General features: G+C 34.8%; 1 protein-coding gene across 1 annotated transcript; it reads right to left on the bottom strand.

Annotated features, from left to right (window-relative positions):
• Positions 1–11026: 11026 nt before the first annotated feature.
• Positions 11027–19574, bottom strand: LOC134255124 (uncharacterized). The gene is made up of 4 exons (XM_062737641.1): positions 19382–19574; positions 16570–16707; positions 16212–16300; positions 11027–15086 (listed from the first exon to the last, which is right to left on the bottom strand). The coding sequence occupies exons 3-4, from the start codon at positions 16254–16256 to the stop codon at positions 12918–12920; spliced, it is 2214 nt and encodes a 737-aa protein (XP_062593625.1). The 5' UTR covers positions 16257–16300; positions 16570–16707; positions 19382–19574; the 3' UTR covers positions 11027–12917.
• Between the last annotated feature and the right edge of the window lie 5366 nt (positions 19575–24940).

A 24940-nucleotide genomic window follows, 5' to 3' on the forward strand; every position in this document is an offset into this window, starting at 1 on the left:
CATAGAATCAGTCCTTTCCTATTTTCTGATTATCTCCTCTCGACTTCTACCGTTGGTCGATCGTTTACAGCCGACATCAATGCAAGTGATGCGCATTGCTTAGAAAAGAAAACGCACATACTTCTATCGCTGATGTGGATCAACTATGTAAATCATACACATACACTGCATGAAAAGTCGCGTTTAATATAATTGAATAAAATCGTTTACTCCAGTAAATTTCTTGTATTGAATTTAATTTATGCATAACGTTACATTTTACATGAAATATATTGTGATATAATTAACTACAGTTTTCAAAATAAGTATATATCATATTTAATATGCAAAATGCGTCGAGAATAATATATTTTAATAGAGAAAATTATACGTTTCGTTTACAAATATCGACATGAAAAATAATTATTCTTATACTTAAAGTTTAAGTATGTTTTTGGTATTTAAAATATGTCATAAATAATTATCTATTTTATGTTCCTTAGTTTGTGTAACCTAGCCAGGGAGACTGAGCTCGTTTTTTGCACAGGGCAGGCGAAATAAGAACAATTGTGTTAGAATGAATAAATGTCATTTATTTTGTAAATGACGAATAACATATATACAAAACAGGGGGTCATTCATAAACATGTAACCCTTTTAATAATACATGTGGCGATGAACACATCATGACCCCCTAAAAATACTACATATGAAAAAGATATTTACACAAATCAACAGATAGGGAGCCTCATGACACATGAGTACCAAAAATACCTGACATGCCCCCTACTGTAAACACATATGTAAAAAATAGGAATATCAATGAACTGCCTGCCCACAAAAAAGGTGGGTAGGTACAAAACTTAGGCCACAAATCCAATTAAGAATTGGATCCCCCCACCCAAAGGCTGCCTGGCCAGGATTACCAGTATTATCAAAAATCGTATGTATATGGAAAGGGGAACACAATATACATAAATTGCAACTGCATATCATATGATACCGACATTGAAAACAGGTGACAGCAGACATATTCTGACCTGCCAAATATTCAAGAACAAGAAAAATTAATCAACATTTCATTACAGAAGTCAAAGTTCTGACATGTTTTGATTACACAAGACAAATTACTGTGGACTGTGTTAAGTTCACACTACACTCAACATGATAGTCAACAAAATTTCTATGGTGTCTTATACACAAATGGACAATGTCTTATAACAGCAGACAAATTCTGAACTGTCAGTCACACACTTGGTAAACCAGCAAGGTCATATATACTTAAAAACTGATAAATTTCGCCAGAATGTAAAAATTAAAAAATTAGTACATCTTCCCATTAGGGACAAGAATTGTTGTTGCAGAAAAATTAATGTTAAATTTTTACCTATGGAAATTGGTAAGAGCAAAGAAGATGAACCACTACGAGAATAAAAAATAAAAATAGAAAATGTTCATTAATAGAATTATCTTTACAGCAGACAACTTCTGAACTGTAAACCTAATGACAGCAGACAACTTCTGAACTGTCCTTCCTAATAACTATTAAAACACTTCAGGTTTATTGGCAGCAGCCAAATGCTGACCCACCGTGTGTAATTACAGAAAGGAGCTTATATAGCAAAAAGAGGGGAAGGGGTCACCTTGTTACCTAAAAACGGAAGGAGTTGATGCGTATGTACCTACGAAAGGCGTCAGAGTTCCATCGACCTAATTTTTTAATAAGGCTTTCAGAATAGCCTAAGGAGGCCGCGTAGGAAGCTGCGCCTATTCTGAAACTATGACCCTTAAAGTTGTTTGTATCAAGCCCTATAAACTCTACTGCTGATTTTAAATGGGTGGTTACTTTTGCATAAGAAATTGGGAGAGCATCCATTGTTTGAAATAATGGGCCAGATGTGTGCTTTGAATATTGTAAGTATTCAAGTAACGCATGCACCGGACAAAATGATGAACCTTGAATAGCTTGGACGGAGAGAACCAAAGGGGTATGTTGCTTATTTGTTTTGAACTCACGCATGATGATTTGAGCTGCTGACAATGTAGGCCCTACATAGTCAAAAGTGACATCCGCGCGCTGTAAAACATGCTTGCCGCTATGTAGTGATTTTACAGCAACTTCCCCTAATCTCAAAAAGGCATGAAAAGCTAACAAAAACAGAGCCCGAAGCAGGATGCGAAGTGAATACTGAGGGACAGTGTGAGCTAGGGCATTTAATATTTTTTGTAAGATGTCCGGTGTGATAGGTAGACGTGTATCTTTTGTTGGAACAGATGACTGACAACCCCTTAAAATCTTTCTAGTAATAAAGGCCTGCGTTGGGTCATGCATATTTAAAATTTTGTGGACATAACTAATTGCAGATATATGAGATGCTATGCTACTTGGTGAGTAATTGACCGAAAACAAATGACCAATAAAGTTACACACATCTACAACTGAAACAGGAAGAGAGACAGTGGGCTTCCATGATCTTAACAATTCCCATGTACGTCTGTAAGCTTGAGCCGATGATGGAGACAAAGCAGAGGCTAGCAGCCGTTGACAAACGGTACTCAAATTTTCAAAAGTTCTACAGGGATTGCAGTCTGGTGTGTATTCAAGTGAGGAGCTACTCTGAAGGCTTCCTGAAATTGAAATCGAGAAAGTTTATCTGCTAATAAATTTTTCTTGCCTGCAATGTGCTTTGCTTTAAAGAATATATTGTATGAGAGAGATGTTAGCACAAGGCGTCTTATAAGCTTCATAAGAGTTTTTTCTTTGCAAGATTGTTTGTTGACTGCATGCACAACGGCCTCGTTATCTGACATAAACAATATTTTCTGATTAGCAAGGCTTGACCCCCAAATTTCAAGAGCAATAACGATAGGGAATAACTCCTTAATAGCTATCTGGTGATGTTCTAAATCTGGTACCACATCCCACCCATGAGCAAACCATTCTGTACCAAGAACTCCTGCGAAGCCAATAGAACCTGAAGCATCTGTGTATAATAATGCTTTATCTGATGATGTAAAACAATCTGGTAAAATTACTGATTTTCCATTGTAATTTTCAATAAAATGAGACCACATTTCCAGGTCAGCCCTAGTTTCACATGTTAGCCTGATAAAATGGGAAGGATTAGACACACCACAAGTAAGATCTATAATGCGCCTAAGAAAAGCTCTACCAGGTACGACAACTAAACAAGCAAAGTTTAATAAGCCTATCAGAGACTGTAGTTCTTTAAGGGTAATTTTCTTCCTATGCTTTACTTCCTGCAACTTATTTCGTATCTTGACAAGTTTTGTTTCAGGCAACCGACATTCCAAAACGTGGGAATCTACTTCAATGCCATAAATTGTTAAAATGGTTGTTGGGAAATGGGTTTTTTCTTTTTTAATTGGAATACCCGCCTCATTGCATATTGACAGAAACTGTTGCAAATCTAGTAAGCATTTGTTGGAATCTTTTGGACCTATGAAGAAAAAATCATCAAGCATGTGAGACATGCCTGCAGCGTCAAATTTTGTGCACATTGCCCATTGTAGACCTTTACTAAGGGATTCGAATATCTGACAAGAGCTGCTAGCTCCCATGGGCAGACATTTATCATAATAATAACAACCTTGCCATGAAAAACCAAGAAGTTTGTAATCTTTGGGGTGTATAGGTACGATCCGGAATGCATCCTGAATATCTGTTTTTGCCATGAGAGAATCTTTACCAAATTGTCTTAACAGGGCTGTGACATTGTCAATTGAATCATACTGAACAGTGGCACACTCTTGGGGGATTTGACTGTTAACAGAATTATGTTTTGGAAATGACAAATCGTGTATTACCCTAAATTTCCCTGGTTCAGATTTTGGTACCACTCCCAGGGGTGATGAAACAAAAAATTCAAATGGTGGGGATTTAAAGGGACCAGCAATTCTACCTTTCTGTATGCCTTGATCTATAAAATCATCTATGACAGATGGAAAATCGGTTGTACTTTTATGATTCCTTGAAATTGTTGGAGTTGGAAGACCTATACATCCTAGACTAAATCCCTGTCTAAAACCATCTATCAAAAATTTAAGTTTCTGTGGTTCATAACCCTCTAAGACTCTATGCAGATTTTTTGGTTTGATGGGTGTTGGGAGCTCTTGAGAAGCTTGATTTTTGAGAATCTGGGCATTTGGATTTGGGGTGGTTTGATTTGCACTGCATACAAATGTGTTTATAGGGGCAAGGGTTTCGACTGCATCGTACACCTCTGTTAAATTGGAAACAGAATTTCGTACGAAAGGGATGATTCTGTTGAGGCTTTGGACCTTGAAATTTTATAGTTGCAGCTTTGAGTCGCAATTCCTGAATGGGGTTTTGCCATGGAACGTTAACTGATTCTCTGAGTTTTCTGAACTGCTCATCATATTGTCTAAATGCATGGTCACCGTGCAAGGACTGCACTTCACGGATCATATGGCAGTATTTGAGAAGGTTAGGGGCCTCATCGGGAAATTTCTCAATAAAGATGGCTGAAAAGCCCAGAGTGATGGGGACTTTGGTTTTTTGACCTTGATGTAAGTTAATGACCCCAGTAGAAATAGTTACCGAAAGAGGTTCATCTTTTGTGCTAAGTAGTCCACTGGCCCAGAGTGATGGGGACTTTGGTTTTTTGACCTTGATGTAAGTTAATGACCCCAGTAGAAATAGTTACCGAAAGAGGTTCATCTTTTGTGCTAAGTAGTGATTTTAAATCAATATACTCATTGTTCCAAATTTTTTGTTTCAACTTAAAAGACACTGAAGCACCTAATGGGATACCATCTTTTACCTCTATAACCTGATTGGATGACCTTGCTGGCTCACCTAAAAACAATTGATCGAGAATTGTTCCAATTCCAGCTGAAGATGCACTGCCTCCTTGTCCGGTCAGAGATACCTGAGGCTGAGTTGTTGATGTTGTATCTATTGACTGACTCTGCTGGGATACCACTGATGATGTCACCGTTGATGGCTTATCCACAGACTGTTGTTTTATTATGGCAGCTGCCAACTTGTCATAGTCTATGGAAGGGGTAGCGTTCGACTGTACCGTATTCACATTTGCTTCGGCATTTTCAACATTTGTCTCAGCCACCGCAGTAACATCAGCAGTACTTCCCATATTTCGCTTTTTACGAGTTTTCGACGAATTCCCCGATGTACTATCTAATTTCCGCTTAGGAGGCATGGTGGTGACCTGAGAAAATTTAAGTAATGAAGTAAAATCTGTAAATATCATAAATATGTTTGCAATATACACAAGTTATGCATACGATGTCTGAACAATGCAGCATTATTGTATGCATTAAGTATAATAATGACAACACCTAATGCAGTCAATTGACCGTCAAAATACAAGACCTGATATTTTGTACAGGTATGATACTTGCATGTCTTGAAAGAAATGACATAAATTAATTGACTACGGTTTTGGTGATTACAATTTCAATGGACAAATTGCCCCGAACTTTATATGCAAACAGAGAAGTATGATATTAACCTGCACTTCCCAGTGCCGTACTGCATGATATTCATCTTAAAAGAATGTAAAGTATGACAATATGCATATGCAGCAGCATGAATAATATGGAAATGCATAAAGTTATGAACTTGCATAGAATATGATAAAATGAACTTGCTCTATTTATATAATGTGTTAGGGCCCACATAGAATTTAGAGCAAAGTAGTTAAGGCAAGTGCCCTGATCTGTGAGTGCATTGTTGCTAATGTAAAATGCGCATGGTCTCTCATAGAATTTAGATCAAATAATGATAAAATGATATATATCACTTGTGCGATGCTCATAATGACATATGCGTATGGTCCCGCATAGAATTAAGAGCAAATTATAATAAAATGAACATACTTATACATAAAATGTTCATAATAAATTATGCGTATGGTCCCGCATAGAAATAAGAGCAACTTATGACAAATGAACATGAACTGTTCACAATGTAAAATGCGTATGGTCCCGCATTAAATAGTTAGCTCAAATTATGACTAAACACAGGATTTGTAACTGCACTGTTCATAGAGTAAAATGCGTATGGTCCCGCACAGAATTAAAAACAAAATAAGACAAGTGAAACCACCTGAGAGATGCCAGTCATAATACAAAATGTGTATGGTCCCACATTATATCACTTTTGCAATGCTCATAATGACATATGCGTATGGTCCCGCATAGAATTAAGAGCAAATGATAATAAAATGAACATACTTATACATGAAATGTTCATCATAAATTATGCGTATGGTCCCGCATAGAAATAAGAGCAACTTATGACAAATGAACATGAACTGTTCACAATGTAAAATGCGTATGGTCCCGCATTAAATAGTTAGCTCAAATTATGGCTAAACACAGGATTTGTAACTGTTCATAGAGTAAAATGCGTATGGTCCCGCACAGAATTAAAAACAAAATATGACAAGTGCCACCACCTGTTCTATGCCATTCATAATATAAAATGTGTATGGTCCCACATTTGTATTTATAAGAAGGGAGTATGATCCTGCATACTCAATTAAGTAGCCAAGCAATTTATATTGTAAAATGTGTAATAACACTTCCATATGGGTATGGTCCCACATAAGTACTAAAAGAAGCCACAACAATAAAATTTACCAAAAGAAGTTTGCTGGGTATTAACTTGATCAGGGAAAATGAAAGTAAAACTATACATGTGGTCCTGCATAGTCACCACTATACTGAAAAATTGTGTATGGTCCCACAAATATCAAGTATTTCATTCTCATGCATTTTCACCTATTAAAAACCCAACAAAATACAAAGACAAGCCTGTCGATCAGTATGTATAATTAATATCATTCAAATTATACTGGCCTGAGAAAAGCTTTGAAGTGCAGTATTGCTGAACGAATGCTGCGCCAATATCTGTGCATTGGGGAGGAAGACACAACATGGACTGGTGAACCTGGGCATTGTAGGTGTACCCCGTCATGACAGAGGAAGTTCAGGTCACTCCAAAATCCCCTGTGGTGCCAAAAATGGACTCCTTCTTGGTCGGAACATCCTGCCTTAAGAAAATTGTTTGCGGCAACGATTTTCGCATTAAAGTCGCTGGAGGACGCCCAAGGCTGACGACGCAACAGTTGACCGACAATCACAACTGGGATATCCACCCCTTCGTGTAAATAACTTGCTATTGAAAGGATATCCGTTGATAATTTTTCCATCTCATAGCGCAAAATGTCATTTTCGCCAATCTGAATAAAACACACATGTGGTTTGTTTTTAAATTTGATAAAATCCTTTAACTGGGACACACGTAATCCTCCCCGGGCACATACCCACACATTAAAATTGTCCGAATCCAAATTTAGATTCATGAGACTTGAGTTTGAATCCATGTAACGCTGGAGCCGAGACACAAATGAATGTCCTATTATGCAAACACTGAGACGCTTCACGTCGTCCATGTTGTGGTCCATCTCCCATTTGTAACCGGTTATAACCGGATCGCGCACTGCACGGGCGGGCCGAGCCAAAATTAACAATTAGGGTAGTGCAAAAGCGTTTGTTTACACTCACCGTTCTCTGCCAAACAAAGATATATGATCGATATAATGTCACTAGATGTTCCTTGCAGACGAAGGACGTAGGTACATCAAAAAAACTTCGCAAAATCTTACAAATTTCACTGCACCAAATTTGTGTGGCTTCTATCAAAATTCAATGAATGCAGCATGGCAGATTGCTGAACTATGATTGGCTAAAAGGCATAATTTTTGGGTTAGGTTAAAACTAGGCCACAAGACGTTTATACCCGTAAGACGGATATGGGTAAAATAAGTGAAAACTAAATAAACACTGCACATGTCACATAAAAGTTATTATTTATAATAATCACTAATTGTTTACAATATTAAATGTCTACTTTCACATTTAAAACAAAAGGCCCATGGGCCACATCGCTCACCTGAGTAGCTTTGCCAATGTTATTCTTTACCACATTTCCCATTTGTAATACCTATTTATTAGGTCTGTCCACCTTTCTGTGGAAAGACCTATTAATATTCTTCTGTTTATTAGGTCTTTCCACCTTTCTGTGGAAAGACCTATTGAAATGCTTATGTTTTTTATTCTTTTTCTGCCGGACTTTTGAAACCGCAAGACTTATCGGAAAATTTTATAGTTCTTGATATTGGATATTTAAAGTTATTCCGAAAAATGACCCAAGAAGTTTGAACTTTGACCCCTTTCTAAGTTATCGCCCTTTACGCAAGAAATGCTTGTTATCGCTACTCCTCCGAAACCGTTAACCGTATAGGTATGAAACCTTCACCAATGTCTTTGACTACTTGAGAGGATCTTTCAATCTATTAATTGTGAAAGGATCCATAAACCCCTAATATGAGTTATTGCCCCTTAAAGTTTTTGAATTTTACGAATAATGAAAAATTTTCAAAACGAGAAGCCGTAGAGACATGGGACCAACTGCATAAGATTCATTGACCTTTGACCTTTAAATTTATGCAAAGGTCAAAGGTCAAGGTCATTCCAAAAATGAGAAAATTAGCTTTTTTAATCTCTTTAAACTTACACTATCTGTCTGTGCAACATTAAAATGCACTCTTAAAACTATTCCAAAGATTTCATTCTTGTCCCCTAAGATCAACCCTTTTAAAAGTTATATCCCCTTGTGTGAAAAACCTTGTTATCGCTACTCCTCCGAAACTGTAGACCTAGAGACACCAAACCTTCACTAATGTCTTAAGGGGCTTTAGGCCTAACTTCACTGTATAAGTGCAAAAGGATCTGATGACCCTTATGTGAGTTATTGCCCTTTACCTTCTTTGTACTTACTATTAGACCTTATATCTTGAAAACTATAAGTCATATAAGCATGGGGTCAATTGCATTATGATCCTTGACCTTTGACCTTGATTATTTTTTCAAGGTCAAAAGTCAAGGTCATTCTAATTTTTTTTTAAATTTTCATTTTTTCTATGCTTTCAGACAATTCTGGTTTCTTTTTCATGGAAATTAATTTTAAGGAGTCAAATATAAAAATTTGAAATTCAAAGAAGGTGGAAAGACCTCTTATTGTTCTGTGAACAATAAGTCTCCTAGTTATTCTTTTTTAGGTCTTTCCACCTTTCTGTGGAAAGACCTCTTGAAATGCGTATGTTTATTATTCTTTTTCTTCCCTTAACTTTTTAAACCCCAAGACTTATCAAAATACCGAATAGTTCATGATACTGGACATTAAAAGTTATTCCGAAAAACGACCCAAGAAGTTTGATGTTTGATCCCTTTTGAAGTTATTGCCCCTTTCACTTTAAAGTTTGTTATCGCTACTCCTCTGAAACCGTAAAACGCAGAGGTTTGAAACCTTTAACAATGTCTTTGACTAATAAAGAAGACTCTTCACTTTAACATTACAAACGGATTTGTAAACCCCTTCAATGAGTTATTGCCCCTGAAACTTTTCAAATTTTACAAATATTTAAAAATTTTCAAAACGGGAAGTCGTACAGATATTGGACAAACTGCATAAGATTCACTGACCTTTGACCATAAAATTTATGCAAAGGTCAAGGTCATACCAAAAAGGAGAAATTAATCACTTTTTATATCTCTTTTGTCTTTCAACATATACTTAATGTCTTTGCATCATTAATATGTACTCTTAAAACTATTTCAAGTATTCAATTCTTGTTCCCTAAGATTAACGCTTAAAAAAGTTATTGCCCCTTGTGCAAAAAACCTTGTTATCGCTACTCCTCCGAAACCGTAAACCGTAGAGACACCAAACCTTCACTAATGTCTTAAGGGTCTTTAGGCATTACTTCATTGTATAAATGCGAAAGGATCTGATGATCCCCTATATGAGTAATCGCCCTTTAACGTCTTTGTACTTACTATTAAACCTTATAACTTGAAAACTATAAGTAGTAGAAGCATGGGGTCAACTGCATTGTGACCCTTGACCTTTGACCTTGAATATTTTTTCAAGGTCAAAGGTCAAGGTTATTTCAATTTTTTAATTTTCATTCTTTTCTTTCTTTTTGGACAATTTTGGTTTCTTATTCATGGAATTTAATTTTAAGGAGTCAAATATACAACAAAATTGAAATTCAGAGAAGGTGGAAAGACCTCTTATTGTTCTATGAACAATAAGTCTCCTAGTTTTATTATTTTTCCGCCGCATGTTTTTTGTTTGAAGATTTATCGAAAAGATTTATAGTCCATAAGAATGTACTCCGTAAAAGATTATTGCAGTTCACCCTGCGTAAATGAACCTTGACCCCTTTTGGAGTTACGACCCCCTTTGCAAGAAAAACTTGTTATCGCTACTCCTCAGAAACCGTAAACTGCAGAGGTATGAAACCTTCACCAAAGTCTTAGACTAATTAAGGGGACTCTTCAATCTATTCATTGCAAAAGCATTCGCTAACCCCTTCAATGAGTTATTACCCCTGAAACTTTTTGAATTTTACAAATAATTAAAAATTTTAAAATTGAGAAGTTGTAGAGACATGGGACCAACTGCATAAGATTCATTGACCTTTGACCTTATAATTCTTGTAAAGGTCAAAGGTCAAGGTCATTCCAAAATTGAGAAATTAAGCTCTTTTTGTATCTCTTTTGTCTTTTAACATATACTTAATGTCTATGCATCATCAATATGAACTCTTAAAACTGTTTCAAAGATTTCACTCTTGTCCCCTAAAATTAAACCTTTTAAAAGTTATTGCCCCTTTTGTGAAAAACTTTGTTATTGCTACTACTCCAAAACTGTAGACTGTAGAGACACCAAACCTTCACTAATGTCTTAAAGGTCTTTAGGCCTAACTTCTCTGTATAAATGCAAAAGGATCGGATTACCCCTTATATGAATTATTGCCCTTTAACATCTACGTACTTATTATTTAACTTTATAACTTAAAAACTATAAGAGGTAGAAGTACCTTTGACCTTGGGTCAAAGGTCAAGGTCATTGTTAAATTTTTATTTCAACCTTTAAGACTTTTGTTTTTGTTTTTGTTCCTTTGGAGAATGTAATATCTTCACTACCCAAAAATGCTTCCACATAAGTGTAAGATTTTCTGGCTCAGTTGTTCTTGTGAAAAAGATTTTCCCTCTTATATTATAATGTTAAACTTCGACGATTCCCTACTGTGGCCTTACCCCAAAGTTTTAGCTTTTTTAACCCAGTGGTTCTTAAGAAGAATCTTAATCTCCCATTGTAAAGGGACTAGGCCCTTCATTTTTTAACAACTTAAACTCCCTTCCACCAAGCATTCTTTGTACTACATTGTAAGTTAAGTACTTAACTTTTTTTTTAAAAATTGGCCCAGTGTTTCTTGAAAAGAAGTTGAAAATGTGAAAAGTTTACAGAAGGACAGACAGACAACAGATGATCAGAAAAGTTCACTTGAGCTACATGTAAAAAAAAAAAATAAGTTTCGTCAATTATTTAAACTTACAAGAAAATTCTCAATTACAACAACATCCTTTACAACATCATGTCAAACACCTAGTCCAAGAGCTATCTTTGTAAAAAGGGAACAAGCTCTGTCTCTGTTAGTTTGATATTTTATCAATTTACTAGTTCATGTAAGCACAAATCACACATTTCACAAGTTTTGTTTCATGTTGTCTTTGGATGTTATATACAATTAATGAAGAAACTGTTCCAGCAAATGAGATAAAAATAAAAGATGAAAATGTTAAAAATTTATTAACAATGCAGGCCAGCATTGAACAAATAGCAAAAGGTCATTCGAAGGGAAAAGATGATTAAGAAAATCATAATAGTGAAAATAAAAACCTCTTCCACAAAAGATATTCGTGAAACATTTATGCCCCCTACCCCTTTAGACACTGCATTTTTCAAGGGGCATCACTCTACATAACCGTTACCAAAACAGAACTTGACCTTGATATTCATATAATCTGTATACAAAATTTCATTTCAGTTTGTGTAACCTCTGCAAATAAAATGAACGGAAACTGCAAATAAATGGAAGTTTTTTGAAGTACAAGGGGCATAACTCTGTCAAAAATTGTTCGATCATACCAAAATCAGAACTTGACCTACATATTTCGATAAATATGTATACCAAATTTCATTTCAATTAGTGCAACCTCTGCAAAGACTGTGTTGGACCAACATACAGACAGATTAACAGACAGCAGCAAAGCAATTATAATGCCCTCCCTTCTTCAAAGGGGTGCATACATGTAAATATCAAAGTGATAAAAACCTATCTTCATCTTTTAAAGTACAATAAAAGGATTTGTTATTTACTGGTTTTACTGGTACACTGTACATATACAAGCTTTTTTTTTTTACTATAAAAATATTATAAGCATAAAAATATCCAGTCAGTATGATATATTTGATCCTTTACCAGTAGAAAATGCAAAATTTGATTAAAAAAAAAATCTGGGTAAGACGTTAACTGTTTAAAGATAATAAACAATGCACGACAATGGATAGTCAAGGATCATCATAGTTTTTGTTTTATGCAAGTCTCATAAAATATTTGTTCATATATAAAACAACAGGCCATGTGCCAAAATTAATGCCCACAGGTTCACCTTTACCCTTTTTTTATTTTTTTTTTTAGAAAAATATAAATTTGCATTTCTTAAGAATACTGTTTGGCCCAATGATTGTCAAGATATTTAAAAGAACCCACCAAATCATACCCATTTCTAAATCATCTGAACTTGAAAAAAAAGGTGTGGCCCTTAACTTGGAAAAAAAACCTTGCTTACATGGGTCTCCTGGTTCTGAAGAGAAGTCCAAGACACACTGACATATACACCCTCTGATCAAAAATGGTTACAACTTAACCCCCTGCCTCTGCAACAAACAAACTCATTGAAACAAACTGATTTTTGTTCTTTTCCTTTTTTCCTGGTTACCTAATGTTTAAAATTTAGCCTGAAAATAATTGTAACATCTCCTCTGCTGTTGGGCGCAAGATCTTTTCATAACTTATACATCTTTTCAAAACACCCATCACTACGTTTGGCACACCGATTGCATCAGAATTTGGAATAGGGAGGATTTTCCCCCCCATTTTTCTTCTAACGGCATCAACTGCATCTAGTTCCGCATCAACTTCCCATGCATCCTGCTCCATAGCAAATTCAATTAAGGTGACACCAAGTGACCAAATGTCGGATTGAGTGCAAGTTTTTTCATTATGAAGTAAACACTCTGGAGCCATATAAGAAGGTGTTCCAAAGGCAGTTCCCATTTGAGTTGTACACATACTGGCAGCTCTAACTGATTTGATGCGGCTAACTCCTAGATCACAAAGCTTGGTTGTATGGCAGACCTTTTTTATCATGATGTTGCTAGGTTTTATGTCTTGGTGAATAACAGCAGGAACCAGCGCATGCAAATATGCCACACCCTGTACACACTGACGAAGAATAAACAATTTGTGCTCAGGTTTAATGTCCATTAGCTGCTTTGTTTCCTGATCAAAAATAGCATCTTCCATATTACACCCATCAATATATTCATGAACAAGATAAACTGTAGCTGGTGCTCTAGCTACAGCAAGAAATAGAACAATGTTTGGATGACGAATCTTTGAACTAATGTGAATTTCTTTTTCCACCATTTCAATCATCGAGTTGCGATTTCTTTTGGTCAATGTAAGTGCTTTTACAGCCACAACCGATCCTGCCCATGTTCCTTTATAGACTGTCCCAAATGCCCCGGACCCTAAAGCTGTAGAATAGTCTATATTCAAATCCTCTACCTTCACCTCTGGAGCAGCAAAACATGAAGTAGGCTTAGGCAGTGATACATTTGTTTCTGCAGAAACAAGTTTGCCTTCATTGGCACATTCCGAGACCTCAATCTTTTGGATAGGTTTTGCACATTCCGAGACCTCAACCTTTGGGATAGGTTTTGCACATTCCGAGACCTCAGTCTTTTGGATAGGTTTTGCACATTCCGAGACCTCAGTCTTTTGGATAGGTTTTGCACATTCCGAGACCTCAATCTTTTGGATAGGTTTTGCACATTCCGAGACTTCAACTATTTGGATAGGTTTTGACATCTGTTTTACATCCATATATGACACTTGGCATGAATACATCCCAGGTTCTGTCACAATGTATATACAGCTTTCCCCGTTACTTACTGGTATGTTGTCTTTAAACCACTCAAAACTGGCATTTTCTTTAGGGGCAGCTACAATTCCTAGCACAAATTTATCTCCATCATAGCCCCAGATCTCAATTGGCTCATGGAGAATGATGCCTTCTACAGTATTGTTGGATGAAGGGAATTTAATGTCCTTTTCCAATATCCCATTGTGTCTTTCAAATGTGCAATCTAAAAAACACTTCTGACCTATTCTGATTCTGCTAATGAAAAATCCATAAAAACAAGGATTGTAGTTGTCATCATCATCCACATATTCAGTAAAAGATGTAATATTTTGGCACTGTGAAATTGAATGACATTTTATTGAGCTTTTTTCACTGTCATACTTGGAGGAACTTTCTTGCACATACTGAATATTTATGATTTGTTTTTCACAGACAATGCCAGCAGAATTAATTGGTACAAGCTGATGCTCACTGGACCCATCTACTTTTCTTCTTTTCTGGTTGTCAATGATGCCAAGATGTTTTGAAGATGAACTTTCCCGATCATTAGTTGAAGTCTTCTTGGTTGATGAATTCTTTTCCTTCGTCATCAAGTAAAATGTGCATCTTGAAAGATGGAGTCCTTGGGCTTTTAAGTACTTTCCGAGAAATTGTTTATCATCTTCCTGTTTGTCATCTCCCTGAATTTCAAAACTCCTCAATTGTTCTCCTGCATAGTCCCCTAAGCATACTTCCATCTGACTAATGTTACCATATTTACACTCCCCTTTAGGAAAAAAAACTTCTTTTGCAAGTGGAATGACATCATCTACTTCAAGCTCAAGCGATGGCAAGGAAACTTCACGGACACCCCCTCCATCTTTAAAAAATACTTGTTTGAAGCTGTCATTTTTGAAGTGGCGCCATCCTACTCGAATTTTTGGTTTCCTAGTTCTTGTGTACTTTTCATTGAAGGTTTTTGTTTCAATCTTTCTCTACAAACAAATTTTAAAAGTACACATGAAAAATCACCATTACCAATAAAAATTTTTAAACAATAAAATTAATTATGAAAGACATTTATACATATACATTATATATATACATGTATACGTATTTATTTCCTATCTAGCTTGTAACCTGCGCTTTGATTTGTTACAGAGTCTGGTATATATTTCCATACATTTAACTTCAGCCGATGGTGAAAAACAACAGGCCCATGGGCCACATCGCTCACCTGAGCACATGGGCTAGTTAATAAACACAAATCAGCTCAGTATTAAAAAGTTTACATGTTTGGGGAGGGGGAATTTAATTTTTTTATTACTTGAGAATGTCCCTAAATCAATAAAACATACATGTATAATTTTGCCATACTTGCGAAGAAGTTTCATCTTTCCTGGCACAGTGGTTCTGGAGAAGATTTTTTTTTAAAAATGCCAATAATTTTTCATTAATTCATAATTATCTCCCCTTGGAAGAGGGCTTGGCCCTTCATTAGAAAAAAATTGAAGCCTCTTCACCCAAGGATACTTTGTGGCAAGTTTGGTTGAATTTGGCCCAGTTGTTCTTGAGAAGATGAAAATGTGAAAAGATAAAGAAGACAACAGCGACAACGTCAACAGACAAATTTTGATCAGAAAAGCTCACTGGATGGATTGTAGTACGTAATAAATCTTATCAGTAGGTTGAAACACGCGTTGCTTGAACTCATTGTTTACAAAAAATTAATAAATTTGGGAACAAATGAAATATATTTGTTATCAAGGTCAAATCAAGGGTTCACAAGATTCAGCCTGGGTTGTATAATTTGTATTCCATACACTGTTCAGCCTGTGGCCTCAGGGTGCAATTGCATAGCTCTCATCAAATTTACCAACATATGAAGTTTGATAAAATATCCTGAATAGTTTCTTTGAGACTGAGCTTTAAACTGAGCTAAATGCAAAGTGCCACAGAAGGACAGACAGAACAGAATTAACTAGTATAGTAACAAGAACTCTGCTTGTTCACCAGTTTCAAAAATACTGACAAGCTGTAATGAACTCAAGTAGAAATGGTATTGGTATAAAAAGCCAATGCAGACATTTATGCATTACAATATTACATTGTTTATTTACCTTTTGTGGTTGGGGATGTGATTTTTGTTCTCTAATTTTTTTCATTATATCTTTTATTCTTTCATCTCGTGTAGGCTCTCCTTCTTTACCTATTAAATAATAAAATTAGGATTTATGCAAACAAATTTTCATTCAAAGTTTTTTGAAACAACTGCTTGACATACAAATAGTTAAAAAAAACTAGATGTACTGTGAGCCGTACTTTTCATTGATTGAAAAACACACAAAAAAAGATATTCATAATTATAATTAATTTGAAAATATTTAACTAGTTTAGAATCAACTGATTGATGAGAGAGAAAAAAATTCATCAGAAAAAATATTTAAACATTGTTAAATACATGTATAATAAAATAACCTTCAACTACAAAATATTTTCTTCCTCTTTTGTCCCATCCATCTTCTGGAATTCTAAATACTCCATCCTTATTAGGAATAATCACTTTTTCAAGGGCATCTTCATATGCTAGTGATGTGGCACCGGGAAAAGCCTGAGCTATAGAAAAAAAAATCAAATTTAAGCTATCAAGTTCACATTTAATATATGAATATTTATAAACAGTAACTACACAACTCCAGTGGCCTTTCACCATGTTCACTTAATCTTAATTAAAGGTTAAGTAATTAATGCACCTCATTAGATACTAGTATTCTTTTTTCGTTTTCCTGAATAATTCTTGAAATTTCAAGTTTCTTCATACCTGTTTAGAGTTGAAAATTTAAAAGTTGATTCTGATTAGTTGAGGTAGAATGAAATACCTCCACATTATGATGTATTTCTGTTTGAAGTATTGTTTTGATTTGCATGACTAAATATTGTCGGGTCAAAATTTGTACACACATCATTTAAAATAACACTCTGAAGCTGTTTCAATTTAGTTTTCACAAATAAGCATTTGATTTAAATAGACAGGAAAAAATCATAAATAAATAATAATACTGATAAATGTACTATGGCCATTAAAATAACAAACCAAACCTTGTAAAAGATAGCTTTTAAATTTGCTTTTGAAGACTTTTTAAGCAAGAGCTTTCAAATTTCAATTGTTCGAGTACCTGTACAGCACATAGTGTGCGGTGAAGCGTAGATAAATGTTATTACCTTACATTGTGCTAAATTATGACCAATCAATTATCATGCTAACACATGCTGGACTTCTTTGTTATTTAATACAAGAAGTAACTGTTTGGTAAAACATTAGCCAGTTGTTGTATAGTCCCAGACCTTTTAGGTGAACGCAATTGCTCTGAATGAGACAAATCTTTGAAAGTGATTGTTTGTGCATTAATTGCTTTTAATATCGTTCAATTTTAAAAACTTAATACTCTAATATAAGTTCAAATTTTTACATTTGGGAAAAAAATAATCATTATTTCAAATCACAACCAGGTTTTTTCAGCCCTTGGAAAATAAAGGATAACTCTTCTGTCCAGATCTTTCAATTCAAAAATCTTTAAATGCATTTGATACTTTCCATTTAATTTTTTTTTTTCAATTTGTTTATTTCACTTTGCTAACATATTGATATACATTCTAATTTTAGACTTTCATTGAATATTATCTGTCTGTTTTAACATGTTTAAAGAAATCAAACTTTTCCTATTTTTTACACTTAATTTTTGTTGAAAATTGAAATGTAAACAGTCCATTTGGTTTAAATCACATTCATTTATGCATTTGGATTTGTGCGACTTTTTTTTTTACTTAAACAAGCATTCGAATGACTCTGTTTCAAATACATGTAGTAAAGCTCAAACTTAATTCAATGATGTAGCCCTCCCCCTGCTTTTTTAGGGAGAGGGATACAACATACTCCTTAGGATCTCCTTAATGGTGCAAGTACGTGAGTGATATACATAAACTGATCTAAAAATATACAGAATGATCCATGTAAGGCCATAATAAATAAATTGCTAGATTCTCATCCGAATTTTTTTAAAAATCCAGGCGGGCGGGCGCTTTTATTTTATATTTTTTAAATTTTGTAGATTTTTTATTGACCTGGTCAATCGGTGTAATTTTATCTACAATACAATAAACGTCATAGTAAAGGTTCAATTATCTCTTACTTCACATCATCACCAATCTTTTTCAACCAATGACCCTTGTTTAAAATATATACGAATGTATTACAGCAATTACCATCTTTTCAGCTGTCAAAATCATGTCGACTTTCGCGGGATTTAAAACGAAAGTAGAATGGAAGGTGAATACCAATCCCGATCAGAATTGAGACGAAGAAAAACAGAAATAAAAAAAATTGAGGCGGGGGTATAAAATCAGGGCGGGCGGGGATGAGAATCTAGGAAAATTTTTATTATGGCCTAATGGTTATTTTTTCCTGCATGTCTTCATCACAACTTGTAATAAAACACATACTTATCTAAATAATTTATCCCAATATTAAATAAGCCCTTGAATTACTATTATATCTAAGAATAACCATTAAAATTCGCTACATAGAACAAAGATAGTATGTATTTTCTTTAAGTCCATAGTTTACATGTTATGTGTACCTGCATACATCATGTTTTAACAGGTCCAGTCCAAAGACTATTTCTTCCTATGTAGCTATTAATAGCTACGTTTTAATAGCTACGTAAGTATTTAAACCTACCCAAAGTAGCTATTTTTACCTACTTTCTGCTTTACTTGCATTTTGTGGTCAAATGCAGGAACAGCGCAACATGGTGAGTCCAAATTTCTTGATACAGACACACTGATGATGGATATGACAAAAATTTGACCAAGAAATGATTACTTCGTATATATTATCAATTTGTATAGAAACTAATGTAAAATTGCCAATTCAGGAAGTAATCAGTTTTTGGACAAAATTTTGTCGTATTCATCATTAGTGTGACTGTATAAAAAAAATATGGTATTCAACATGTTGCGCCATTCAGTCTTTGGCCACAAAATGTAGACTAGATAATACAAAAAGTAGGTAAAAATAGCTACTTTGGGTTGGTTGAAATACCTACGTAGCTACTTTGGACTGGACCTGTTTAAGTCAATTTTATTTACACTTGTTGATCATATTGCCTTTAATTCCATAACCTTATATCTTAAATGTTATCTGATAGGTTTATCATCTGTTATTTTATCCAAAAAGGTGTACTTTAACATTCCATGGTTGGCTGACCATTTCTTTTATTTATGTACTCACACTATATATAAGGCCGTGTATCGAGAGTCTCAGGCTCAGCGGACTGCGAGTTCTTGCGTCCACTGCTCTAAGCACATTAGCTACGCGTAAGCCCATCTTCCCGTTTCCGATTTCGATATCAATTTTAAGGGCACATCCAAATAACTTATTATTTCTTCCCAAAATTTATCCACTTCACATTAGGCGCCATACTTAATCCAAATATTAGGAATGTCAAGCCCGATCCAAATTCAAGTAATTAGTATGTACAGTAAAATCCCAAATAAGGTTAAAAAAACATATTTTCACACGATTTTCGCGTTTAAGGGACTGTGTTATTGACAGTGAATAAAAATTTCGTTTTATTAGAAGTTAATTGAATGTAAAAACAATTTATTTTGCCTGCAGTCGCCCATATTTAAAAATATATTACGGAGATGCTGAAGAATATTATAGCCCTCTCCAGAAAACATCAGCTTAATAAATCGAAGAGGGATGCATTATTGCAGCTAAGATCCGAATTAGTAAAAGTGAAAACACACAAGACATTCAGATTCTGAAAATCACCTTAGCACATGTTATGTGTTATGCGCGGGAAAATAGGACACCCTCACTCAGAAATAATCAAATATAACCTATTATCGGTTTGAGCAAATTAAACTTCGTGACTATGACATTGTATGTAGCATTTTTATCATTTGTAGATTCGGTGTGATTCAATTAAATATTGTTAACATACTCTTTCCAAATAGTTTTGAAATCATGATTCATACGTTCAGTGTATTTTTCTTTAATTAGACTCTTGAAGATTGGTTGTTTCTTGTGAGAAATTTCAGAAGTTAACAATTCAGCTTAATAAATCGAAGAGGGATGCATTATTGCAGCTAAGATCCGAATTAGTAAAAGTGAAAACACACAAATTTGAAAATCACCTTAGCACATGTTATGTGTTATGCGCGGGAAAATAGGACACCCTCACTAAATCGAATATTGACATAATGATCATAAAAAGTTTACTTTCCCAATTCCGCTATGGTAAATATATCATTGAAGATGATGAATGTATATTCATCATCTTTTCGGTTGACTGTGATCCATTTAACTTTTGCATCCATTGCACCACATGATTTGTATTAACGAATTAAAAGACAAAACCTGATTGGTTAATTATTTAACCATTGTCTACTGAGCATTTTGATTGGTCAGTTTAGATATTGAATGTCGAATCTCGAATCTCGAATCTTGAATCTCGTACCTCGAATCTTGAATTTCGTATTTCGAATCTCGTATCTTGAATCTCGAATGAGCCTTCTGTATTCTACTATTTTAATTAAATAAGAAGTATTTGTTTACACATGTATGTAGAATTGAATTAAAATAGCAGGAAAATATTCTACTTTTTTAATTTTGTGGGTATGAATTATTAAAATAATTCATGCTTATTACAATTTCACTTTTATGAGTTCTTTTATGAGCTCTTTTAATTTTATCGTTTTTCCCTGTGGAAACCGGGCCTTTGGGTGAAACTGAGTGGACTGAGCTCTCCGTTGCTCTGCAAGTGCTACCAAAAAAATAATCCCTCACTGCTCAATTGCCGTAAATGCCAAGTATACACGTAGACCAAAAACTCGCCAACGGCAAGTGGTGGCGTCTACTTATTAGTGGCACATTCTCAAGAGGGACGTTAAAGCTATTAAAATATCGGTAAACGCCCCCTTAACAAACAAAAACAGAGCCAAGAACTTCTAGCTAATGTCGCAATTCTACCTTTTCTTGACAACTTGTTCTACAACTTGTGTTACAGTGGATCTTCTTTTATCTTACTTTCCTTTTTGCTTTATTTTTAAAACATTGAAACATCATATTTCCATCTTCTTGCTTATGTTTTTCTTATACGTGGGTTGATCCAAAATTTCATGGAATTTCGTCATATTTTATTTATTTATAAGTGAATTTGATTGATAATTACAAATGAGAATATAGACACTTGAATATTTTAAATAAAAAGACATTTTGAATATCTATGATAGTAACTCTATGGCAATAGCCATAGGAACGGATGTTTGGAAACGCGGAGGAGACATTAACGCTTTTAGTATCATTTTAATTCTTAATACGTGAAATTAGAATAATACCGACCTATGTGGTACAAAAAAAGGAAAATTATGTCATTATTACGATTGTTTGATTTTTTTTATTAACCTTTGTGTGAAGATTGTACTGATTTTACTGGATATTTAGTGTATTAGTCGATAATTTATTGTTCATCTCTAAATTGTTAGACAACGTCAAAGGATGACTATACTTAAGGATATGCGAAATTTACGTCAAAATAAACTTTCAAAACAGACATTTTCCTTTCAATTGCAGAAATGGTCAACATCTAACCTACAGCTTACTTAATTACAATAAATAAAAGTATGTACATGTATTTACAATGTACGAATCTGTTTTTTGAGGTTGGGGTCAACACCAGTTCTTTTTTCTCCGAACGATAATGTTTCTTAACTAGCTTTATACATAGTCAGCGCATGTTTGTCTATTGTTTTCCTTCTAACAGCAGTTGTATATTTGCATACGTAATGTTGTTTTTAAAGAAGATTAATAGACAAACATGCGCTCATGGTTAAACAGTGAAAAAAACTGCTTCTTAATTCTTACACTAGCTCTCTCTGCTGTAACCAAGGGCTGTGACACGTTGAGTATTATAATTGACCACGTGATATCATTCTTCAGGTAATTTTGTCAAAACTAAATCCTGTCACCTGACTTATTGATAGCATGTTTTGTGATTACTAGGACACTGTATTCGAACACGTTGACCGTTCACGGTAGCTCAGTAGGTAGAGCGCTCGCTCCGTGATCGGGAGGTCGTGAGTTTGTATCTCGGCCGCGACTGATCTAGTCGTTAAAATTTGTAGCAACTGTTCCTTCGCCATGCGCTCGGCAATTTCAAGTGAAAGTTGCGGATCCTTCGAATGAAACCTTAAAAACCGAGGTCCCGTGTCAACAGCAGGCGTTGGCACGATAAAGATCCCTTACTGCTCAATGGCCCTGAGTGCCGAGTAAAAGTCTAAATTTGAAGCCCTTCACCGGCATACGGTGACGTCTCCATATGAGTGAAAAATTCTCGAGAGGGACGTTAAACAATAAACAATCAATCAATCGAACACGTTGAATAGTTAGCCATTGATTTAAAGTATATTCTTCATTTACATGGATGGGGTCATATGTTTTAAGCCTTTGTAAATAATTTACTTGTGCCATACAGAATAAATAGCAAGAGGAAAAATAGAGATCTCATATTTTTCAATACATGTCATTTTTATTCATCCAGTTTAATTTTAGATCCATTATTACGATGTTAGCTCCTCATCTCATACATAGATGTTTAATCATAGGCAGATAAATGTAAATTCTCTGTATTCGGAAAACCGTAAAGACAAAAAACATGAAATTAATTATTGTATTACAGTCTTAAATTATTTTTAACATTTTTATTAGGTGTCAAATGGGCATACTTCTGAAGAAAATATATGACAGTGAAATTTAGTTAACATTTAAAAGGAACAGAAGCAATCGAAAAAGACCCCAAAACAGCGTTAAGTGCAGTCATCCTTTCGATGAAACCATAAATTTTGTGAAAATCCTGGGATAATTCTATCTTAAACGCTTATATTATTGACATAGGCTGGGGAAAATGCATTAAGTTACTGGTTGTCCAGAAGCATTAAGAAATTTAAGAAAAATAGAACTTCCATGGACGTTGATTAAACGTGTGGCGGCCTTTTTGAGACCTTGTTTTAACTATTTACCCCCCCCCCTAGACAAATTAAAAGCGTAAATAAACAATGTCGGCTGACGTACTGTTTTTGACATTGCAACTGAAAGTTGAACATCATATGGAAAAATGGGGAGTATTTTGAAATATGAGTGAAGAATGAAGACAAGTTGGTGCGGAAGGATACCCAGGCTTTTCTTAGGAAAAAGAATGGGGAAAGGTGCAGCAATTTGTAGAATAACGTACTCGAATCGGACATGAGGCTGAGAAGCTTTTATGTCGTGACGTGACATATCTAATTTGACGTTACGTCGAAATCTCCCCCGAGTTTCACAACTATCCATTTTCAGAAAGCTCGAGTGATCTTACTGGTGATTGGAATGTGATGAAATTTTCCAATATTGTTATATTATGACTCTATATTTATTATTAATATGCATGTTTTTGTTTTCATCAAATCACGATAAAATTTTAGAAAAAAAATACATGAACTCTTGGATCAACCCTCGTATTTTCAGTTATAAAAGTTTTGTACAATTAAAAATATTTTTAGGTTGTGAAAAGGGAACATATGGTGAATTGTGCAACAAGCATTGCTCTAAAAATTGTGAAGACAATAAATGTGACATAATAAATGGAACATGTATGGGATGTATGTCTGGATGGACCGGACAGTTTTGTCAAACACGTAAGGTCACTTACACAAGTCCAGTACTTTACTACAATTTTGGGTGTCATTTCAAATCCTTCAACGTATATCTTGTACATGCATTAACAGCGTGTGGTAGTGGATCATATGGTAAGAATTGCCGACTTCGGTGTTCAGGACATTGTTTGGATGGGAAAACCTGTAACCCCGAGACTGGATTCTGTGATGAGGGTTGTGCTCCAGGATGGACTCGGACAATGTGTAATGAATGTGAGTAAATATTATTTAGACTAGAATTACTGATATTTTGTTTTCATCGTTACATGTAATTCCATTTTTGTTGACTATATATCAAACACAGCATGTAGTTATGGACGCTTTAGCCCAAACTGTGCTTTCAACTGCAGCAGACATTGTTTATAAGGTAACATATGTAACAAGGAAACAGGGCACTGTGACTCTGGATGTACTCGAGGATATATTGGAAGTTTTTGTAATAAAGGTGTAGATACTATTTGAATTTGAATTATCATACTTTATAACCATATAAGTTACCACTTTGAAGATTTCCTTCAAGTGGACTTTCTAATATTGTTTCTAAACAGTATGCACCTATGGCTGGTTTGGTGAAGGGTGCAAACATCGTTGCAGTGGACATTGTGCCAATGAGGAACATTGTAAACATATAGATGGGGTTTGTTCTAATGGCTGTCAAAATGGCTACCTAGGGGGTATATGCAACAAATGTAATGTTGGATTTCATTTACAAAGTGTGTTATTTTTTCCACAAACATTTACAAACATTTCTTTGCATTACTTTACAGTTCCTATATCTCTTCTGTTCTAAAAATGACTGATATTTTCAATGAATATTTCATTATAGCTTGTGCGGCGGGTTTCTATGGTGCAAACTGCTCTAAAAAATGCTCTCAGAATTGTAAAGGAATATGTAAACATATCAATGGATCCTGTTTGTGTAAAAATGGTTGGATGGGTTCCCCAACCTGCAGTTCAGGTAAACTATTGTCTGTTCGTTTATTCCAAAAAACGGATTTCTTCTCGTCTATTCACTTGAAATTTGGTAAAACCCCAACATCGTCATATTCTCAAAGCACTTTCTTTGATTTAAAGCAGATAAAACAAATTTTGG

This window comes from Saccostrea cucullata, unplaced genomic scaffold (genome assembly GCF_032062105.1).
Source record: "Saccostrea cucullata isolate Sc308-1 unplaced genomic scaffold, CSIRO_AGI_Scuc_v1 ctg1809, whole genome shotgun sequence".
In the NCBI taxonomy this organism is placed as follows: domain Eukaryota; kingdom Metazoa; phylum Mollusca; class Bivalvia; order Ostreida; family Ostreidae; genus Saccostrea; species Saccostrea cuccullata.

What these genes read in the sequence shown, in the direction of transcription:
- LOC134255124 (XM_062737641.1), bottom strand. Translation starts at nt 16,256, where the DNA reads ATGAAAAAAATTAGAGAACAAAAATCACATCCCCAACCACAAAAG. An exon ending in CACATCCCCAACCACAAAAG is followed by an intron (nt 15,087 to 16,211) that starts GTAAATAAACAA and finishes ATTTGTTTGTAG; the next exon opens with AGAAAGATTGAAACAAAAAC.